This window comes from Diadema antillarum, unplaced genomic scaffold (genome assembly GCF_040938485.1).
Source record: "Diadema antillarum isolate AM-2024a unplaced genomic scaffold, OU_Dant_1.0 scf00000215, whole genome shotgun sequence".
In the NCBI taxonomy this organism is placed as follows: domain Eukaryota; kingdom Metazoa; phylum Echinodermata; class Echinoidea; order Diadematoida; family Diadematidae; genus Diadema; species Diadema antillarum.
This window is the reverse complement of record NW_027271104.1, coordinates 1,020,000-1,028,910: the sequence shown is the minus strand read 5'-3', so window position 1 is coordinate 1,028,910 and position 8,911 is coordinate 1,020,000. Positions and strand designations below refer to the sequence as shown.

Here is an 8,911-nt window from a genome sequence, read left to right as displayed (position 1 = left end):
ATACCTTTATAAAGTATTGTCCATTTTTTCCCTCAAATCTCGCTAATGTGTTCTCCTGACATTCCTTCAATTCACTTATACATATAGGATCATATGTTTGGGTTTCACTATCCTTCAAGTAAGATTTGATTAATCGATCTATAGATAAAGTGATTAGATGAAGAGAATTACCGTCATATTATCCCACACGGGTATGAACGTATTAGTCACCATTAACATTCCTTCACAACGTAATTCTCTCACTCATGTTTGGAGACCGACTGACGGGGCAGACCATGGAGCTATACTAATAGTAGCTCCATGGTCAGACTTCCATTATTCAAGGGGATCAATAAACATCGACTTCCGTCTGTTAAGGTTGCCCTTTAAGATGTTGTTATTAGCTTACTTTCATTTATGTCATTGAGGTATTGTGGTGATTAAAATGCTGCCCGGTGATTTTATCGACATGATGGTTTTGTTTTCTTTTTTGGACACCCCAGACGAAAACAATCCACATACTTTGTGGAGATGTGCAGAAGAGGTATTGGTTGAGAACCTCTGCCTCTTTACTTCAAACACTTCGCTTTTCTTCTCTTCTCAGCTTCTTCTCTTCTCTTCTATTTTCGTCTAGTCTCTTCTTTTCTCTTTTCTTCTCTAGACTTTTCCTATTTGGGTGTATCCCCTAATTCCTGTACCTTAATTTCGTTACTGGCTCGTTGGATCCATCTTGTGTTGTACTCTTAGGTCAAATGACATTAAAATTACTCGAAAACTACCCATGTTATTATTCTGTGTGTATGCCTTTTGTTCCTTCAAATAGAAAAAGAGAGAGATCTGCAACAAACCGTCATGTGTAGAGGCCGTTGCCCATGCTAAGCGAATTGCTTATCGATCGATAACGGCCTCCACAACCTGTATACCATGAAGTGTATGACATAGGCGTACCATAAAATATATGAACGTATTATTCACATAATTATGTATTTGTAATGAGTACTCTTCTTTATATTTTCATGTGAAAAAATTGTGACTTTGTCATACTGATTTCGTTCTCATATTTGGAGAAACGTGGAGAAATAAAACTTACTGAAATGAAAGGAAACATTTCCCATATACTGTTCTCTAGATCTCTCACTTTTAATCTCTGTCATATGTGTGTATGTGCCTTCTTCTTTCCGTCAATTTCTATATAATCCCTTTCAACTCGGGATTTTTGAAATGAGTGGTTTCTGTCATCCTGTAAAAAGAATAAAACAAAACAAAGCACAAATTTTCGCTTGAATTGACAGAAGAACAACCTAAACTTTCCGATATCACGCGGCTACAGTTAAAACAAAATAAAGACAGAATATGAGTGGACATGTCATAACAAATCAAAAGGAAACAGACAGTCACTGAATGTGTCAGTTCATTTACCTATAATTACTTATGTATTTTAGTGGACCTGTTGTATGATTGTATGTTTGATTATTTTTCCTTCATTCTGCTTATACGCAAAAAAGGTCGATTTCAAGTCCGTCTTGAGAAAGGTTTTGGAGATGTAATATCCACGTCAACACTGTGGTTGACCTGTATTCATAACCTTCCGTTTACATGGTCGAGTTCAGTGAGATGCTACAACCTGGCTGACCTAACGATTGTGTTTCTATTTTCATGTTGCAGGTCCTGTGTAGCTACGTGATATTCAGCCCATCGTCAATATGACAGGTCGAGGCCCTGCTTGAGAGAGAGGCACCGAGAGGCTCCTTGCTGGACAACAACGCTCGTATAAAGCGAATTCAAGATGCAGAGATTTGCGCCTCTTCGACCAGCTTGCTATGGCAATTGCCTATCGACTGAAATCCGATGAGAGTAGCTAGCACAGATCGTTGCTCGTGGCACCATGATTTATTGATTGATGCTACCATAATGCCGGCTTCGCATCGATGTCCAAAACGTCTGGTTACTCACAACTACCACTAACTTGGAGCGGATCGCACTCGGCTATTGGACGGAAATAGTCAATGCCGGGGAGCCAATGAGATGCCGCGCTTCACGCATGTGTGACGACTGGCTTCCGAGCTGAACGTTGGAAGTACACATTATACCGATAAATGGACCCGTGAAATGACATAAGTGTGTGATACCTGCACTGTTTGGATCAATACGCAAATACACGTGCTACCTGCGCGATACCCAAACCACTTCTCACCGATTTTCAACTACACGTCAAACAGAGCGGCTTCACGCCCAAGATGTTTTCCACGCATAATAGCGGAACGTGCCTGCGATCGCATACCGTGCAAACACTTGAGGATTTCGTAAAGTGAATTCTCGACGGGGCTACCGGCAGAGATGAGACAGTTGTTGTAAGCGACACAAGTTGACGGCCATGGAGGCCAACACCTTCATAATGGAAACGTTTTATCCCGAAAATGACACGAACTTGGCCCAGGACGAGCCGAAAGTTGTGTTCTGGGCCTGGTTCCAGATTATGTGCCTCATATTGGCAATTGTGGGATTCCTCGGCAACCTCCTCGTCGTCCTCGTCATCGTCCGACAACAGCGACGTCGTACTAGTACGGACAAACTCATCCTTGGCCTTGCCATGGCCGACCTCCTCACCTCCGTGTTCATCATCCCGATTCCCACGCCGAAGTCGCTCCCGTTCGGTGCGTTGGGTGAGATGTACTGCAAAGTGATATATTCTTCTGTGTGTATGTGGATATCTATCATGGCTTCGGTTTTTACTTTAACTATGATATCATGGGAGCGATTTGTTGCAGTGTGTTATCCATTCCGCTATCAGCGTCTATTCGCTGGCTACCGTCCAGATGTCATAATGATCGTTATTTGGGTCATATCTTTTGTAATAAACACCAACAGCTTTTACGTGTCATTTGTCGATACCCCGGGCGTCAACTGCACGGTTCGCTTTCCAACACCGGAGTTTCAGACCTTTTTCGGTGTTGTGCTGTTCCTCGTTGAATACCTTATTCCCGTCATCATCATGCTAATTGCTAATGTGTACACAATCCGGGCATTAAACCAACAAGCGCGATCTCTGGTAGCTAAGAGAGACAAGCGGTCAGGTCCGGCGTTAAAACTCTTACAAGCCAGGCGCAAAGTCATCGAAATGTTATTCATTGTCGTCATTACATTTGTCATTTGCTGGACGCCAGACCAAATCGGATACCTAGCCTTCAACTTAGGATTTTTTGAAGTCGATTTCTTGTACAGTCCCGTGTATCGATCCTTTGTCGCTCTTGCCTTTTGTAACTCGTGCGCCAATCCGGTCATTTACGCGGCGAGGAATCCAAATTTTAGGAGAGCTTTGAAAGAGCTCATCATGTTTTCGCCAATCGGAGGATCTGTGTTCAACCAGGGTGGACCGGGATTCACGGATCGCTTTGAGCTAAGCCAAACGCAAGGAACCATTCGTGGTGTGCTGGCTAATGGACGGAAACCTTCATTCCAAGGCGGCCTAAAGGTGCCCGACCCCTCTCCGCAGACCGGATCGTCAATGTAGCCTCATTCCGTGCTTGCAACATCTGTTAACCATGTAACATGAGCAGGAAAATGAATGGTTGTGGAAACTCCCAAATCTGCCCCAACATACGATATCTGAATAAAGTCATGCTGTGCGTTTTCTGTTACCAACCAACGTCACGCTCGCAGCTTATAATTACCATCCGAAACCAATCTTCCGGTAAAACGAAAAAAAATATGAGGGGATCCAGTGTTGTTGATGGAAGCTGAAATCGCTTGAGCATGGCAGCTCCTGCCTATTGTATTGCGTACCTGATCAATGAAAATCAGTGAATATGAACACACCCTATCTCATCCGTTTTGAAGGAGTCAAACTTTCTATGACATCATGTGACAAGACAGCATTGTCAAAACATTGTTTTCGGGTTGACAGACAATAGTGAGACAGACGTCAGAAAGGGACTGATTGTCAGATAACGATCAACCCGATCATTAAACGTCATAAGGAACTCCATATGGATATGTGTGTCATTCAAATTTGTAAAATTTACATAAGGAACTCATCAGCGAGGAGCGTCACTTAACCTGCACAATAGATATATGTGGACAGAATAAGCTGGGCTTCAGGCATGGCCTCTGGGCAAACTTCTCGGAAACAATATTCATCTTGGTTATCCAATGCATGAGAACTATACACACTTATCTTTCTTGTAAGAGAAACCATTCACAGATTACGAATAATATCGATGTGGTTATCTTGTAAGCGTAAAGTGGAGAACACTGAGTTACTTGTAATGTTATTCTTAACTTTGTGTCATGCCTCTAGAATAACAAGGATCAACGACAACTTTACTCGTAATGAACTATGATGATATTTCAATCGCCTCTTTTAAATACGAGCATCTTTTATCTAGAGAGTTCCAAAAAAAATGCTCTTACATTCGAGACATTTCAAGTGTTGCTATTTGCTTTGCGTACTTTGTGTATGGTGATTATTCATTTACCGTTACAGTAGACCTTGAGAGCATTTCACACCGCACTACAGAGCACTGGGCCAGAATCTTTTACACTATAAGTTGAAAATGAAGCGCAAGATCCTTCGCTCCACCGCTCGATTAAGGACACCAAACTCCGAGATAGTGTGTCTGTAAGTGTCCTCCAGCAAAGAGAAATGTTCGATGCTCATGGTCGGATGCTAAAATCCCTGCACACCAGTAGATTGGGTCTGCAGCAAATCTAATTTAGCTCTTCTTCACTTCCACCTGTTCGCCTATCGGCTCCTCGCCACAAGGTCGACGCCCGACTCTTTGACAAGAAAGACAGGAGCATGAGCAAAAGCCACGTTCAGGTCCCTCAACCAACCTCAGTGTGACCCACCTTTTGAATCCCACGCCAACAAGTGACCTTTAGAAGAAATAAATCGATACCATTTCTACGATGAAAATGTATGAGTTTAATTGACTATCGACGAACGTCCCATTTTCGGTCTTAGACAAGATATTAGTCAGAGTATTCGTGAAATGCAGAAGCAACTGTTTGAAATAAAACTTGGCCCCTCAAATCCGCATGAGAACAAGAGCAACAACAACAACCACGACCTGTAAACGAATATGCAGCATTAATACTGTTGCAAATTATCCGATGAAAGGATTATTTTGTTTTGAAATTTAATGGTCGGGCAAATATCAAAACAGAAAAAAACAAATAATTGAAGCAAGACAAATTAGACTTTAGTTTGAATACGCATGACGTTTGAAATATCAGTTTGCCTCGTGATATTGCTGAAGAAATGCTTATCAACATGCTCCAGAGATGCGTACTGGATAGATTTTATGCTTCAACATTAGACATTGTAGGACATGATGAGAAGATATCTCATGAACGATACAAGTAGACAGTTGGAATAAGACCACTGGTATAGTATTCCCTCGTTTTATTCTGCGTTCATATTCATTTTTAGATTGACTTCGCCAAAGTAATGCATGAGACGATTTAGCAAAAACATTATCCAGATGTAGAGGGACTGCATCCTGCTGGTCAGGAAAAACAAAGCAAGGTTTTTGTTGCTGGAAACAGCTTGGTCTTGAGGTTCGAGATACTTGTAAAGAAAAAGAAATACATGCAACTGCAGTAAAGTAACCGTGATGTCTAAAGCATTTTTCTGTCTCAGTTGGAGACAAAGGATGCATGTACCTATAGATTTCGTATGACACGGTGGAATGCAGATTTTACTATTAACAAAAAAGGGGGCAAATAGGCCAAGCGGATGAAGGTATACGTATGTTTTATTACTGCCACACGCACTTTATAAACATGTTGTCATTGGCATTTATTTGTTCCATTGTACTGAAAAAATACCAGAAGGCTATATAGAAAACGTTTGGTTAAAAAGAGTTGCACAGTAATTTGTTACATAGGAGAGGTAAATATATTATACGGTCCTCATGTTTAAAGACAAGCCAATAAACACATCGATATTTCAGTGTTTCAGGATTGTGGAAAATAGTACGTTATATCGAACCATATCCTCGGTATATGGTTTATTTCTCTTGTATAGAGAATGTTTTCCTTCCGTTTTATCGTTTGTTTGGTGAGAAATCTTGTGGATCTACCTGCTATTAAAGTAGTCACTGTAAAGGTTCTCTTTCCCAAACTTTGCACGTTTTGGAAACACTTTTTCTTTGGATCTTTACATGATGCACATTAACGAACAACTAGTAGCTGATTTAAGAGTCGCCATGCTGTCAAGAAATAAAGAGCACAGCGTCTAAAGAGATATTAACTTTCTGATTAAAGACTTATACGCCTGTGCAATTGATATGATAGAGTGTAATGGTAAAGTCAGTCATTATCGGGGTGATGTACTTGATTTTATTGACTCAAGATAAAAAAAGTAGATATCAGTTCCGAAGTCAGGATTAATATCAGTGTCAGCATATATGGAGGTAATAAAAAATAAATAATAATAATAACAGAAAACAGTTGGCATTCCTCGAGGGGTTCTTATATTGCAAACAATTTACTAATGAAAGGGGTAGGGGACATTCGAAGAAAACAAAAACCCTTCAAGAATTACTACATGTCATGTCAATGTAATTGTGTTATGATCGATAAAACTATAAAATCAATGTTTCTCAAAATGCCGGTAGTTGATCCTTCAAATAATTTGATTTTTTGACCGACATACAGATATGTTATAATGTAATTTCGTAAGCCTTAAAAAGCAAGTAAATTTAGTGGAAAACCTTCTTCATTAAGGCGTATTCTATTAGAAAGCGCAGAGTAAAGGCATGACAAGCAGACATAATGTTACGTGGAAGTAGCAATACGATATTCAGCTATGACAATATGTGTCTGGGAAGATGTTTTGTTTTATTCAAGCCAAGTGAAATGAAATTGTAAAAAATCTGTCCGATGTAATCTCTCTTCAAAACATCCACGATATAATTCAATTATAAAGAAATGATATGTAGCATGTAAAATGAGAACGCACTAACGTTACTTATGTTGTATGAAATTGTGTCATTGATTTTTGAAATCTGGCAAGGGAAATTAAAGGGAAATATTATCTTGTTAGTTTTGTGTGATACACAGTGTTATTATGTCATGACAAATGATTATTTTGTTTTATGGGAAAATGCAGAATAAATGGAAACTATCCATATATCAGCATTTAACAAATGTGACAGTCGATAATCTTTTTCATCCAAAGGCGAGTGATGAGATTCGTGATTAACGCCGTCATATTCTTTTGATAGCAAATACATTTTTGGCCACTTCGTTCCGCCGAACGCTGAACGCATCACAATTATGAAAGTAATGTATAGTTTACAGTGAAACTAGGTCATATTCTCTCTTTCCTGTTTTCTTTGTTTTTAAAGCGTCAAGCCTGCGTTATTCTCTCTTCTTGGAAGGTTATATATTTGGTAACATGTATGACCTGCCTCGTAATGTCATCACACGACATTAACACAATTACCAATCGACTTACTGGTTACATGTTTGTCATGAACAGGTTTATGCTCCAGAATCTCTGTTGCGAAACCCTCTGATGATAGTAAATGACACTGAAGATTATAAAGTAAACTGCATCGCCAACCTGAACATTGTTTTTAACTTTGGAATTTAACATCAGCTCAGTTCTAAGTTACAAGTTTAATCCAATCGGCATCTTAAAATCTTTGACTAACTGACACTCCATCATTAAAGGAAGTATGCAATGCAAATGCATGATGACTTTTATTGATTCATAATGTCCTGATCGTCGCTTACGTGACTAGTATAGAAATAAATAAGTGTTGCATTTCATAGTAATACTTCTACTAAGTATTTTTTTTCTTCGGGTTGCTTGGATACGCAAAATAGATAAATGAATAAAAAATTCAAACCAAGATTCTGCTAGTAACATCATCTGCCAATCATTGGTGAAGTACCAATATGATTTTATAACGAAAGACATTGGAATGTACTTTCCCTTAGACTGACCTTAACATGTTTCCCTATAATCAGATAATGTATTTTCTTGATCATAATGGATACTTAAGTAAGGATTGGTAGATGGTGTGACTGGCAGAAGTTTGGTTTAGAAGATCGGTCGTTTGTTAGTTTGTTTATTTTTGAAGGCGTGTCCTAGTAATGTGAAGAAAAATAGTATAATTCAAAAATTATCTGAAAATATATGCCATGTATTAGATATTAATTTAGATACTAATGTTGAGGGTATCATATATGAACATAAAACAACATCCAAATTTGCATTATACAGTTCCTTTAACACACTTATAAATATATTTTACTTTCTCGTCCGTGTGGTAAGTCTATTTAGATACAGAAACCCTATCATATCAAAGTAATTAAAATACATTTTTTCTTTTTTTATTTACATAGAAAATCAACAACACCGCTGGATAATTCGCCATGCAGGTGGATTTCCAGTAAGGAAAAGCAATTAATTTAAGGGGTCTCTGGTTAAATTGATTTAATCAAAATGATATGGCACAGTACGGAAAAGAATATGACATACTTATTTGACGCGAACCAACGGAAGGAAAAATCTTTTTACTTATATCTTCAGTAATATATTCAGACTTGTCTCCGATCTGTAACGAGCATAGCTGATGTTGTTCAATTAACATAAGCGTTTTATAAAGAGAGTTCTGAAAAGAGAGGTTATGGAATTGAAGAAACACCATGCCAGGATAGGTATTGATATTTTACCTGCATATCTCAGAAGTAGCTCATCCATGAAATATTTATCTGCATTTCATTTCCATTTCGTTGAAGTATATGGTCAATTCTTTAAAACCTTGATCATTTTAATTAGAAAATGCTAACAAGCTCAGAAGCAGTTTGCGCTTTTTTTTCTGACAGGGAATAATACTCCAATTTTCGGAGGCTGTATCACACATTCATCTCAAAATGTCTGTTTTTAGAACACTTATGTGCTTGTTTGTTTTGTTCT

The 8,911-nt window shown here is 38.6% G+C and overlaps 1 protein-coding gene across 1 annotated transcript; it reads left to right on the top strand.

The window, feature by feature from the left end:
• Positions 1-2,322: 2,322 nt before the first annotated feature.
• LOC139724468 (nociceptin receptor-like) lies at positions 2,323-3,490 on the top strand. The gene has a single exon (XM_071635605.1). The coding sequence runs from the start codon at positions 2,354-2,356 to the stop codon at positions 3,488-3,490; it is 1,137 nt and encodes a 378-aa protein (XP_071491706.1). The 5' UTR covers positions 2,323-2,353.
• Positions 3,491-8,911: the final 5,421 nt, after the last annotated feature.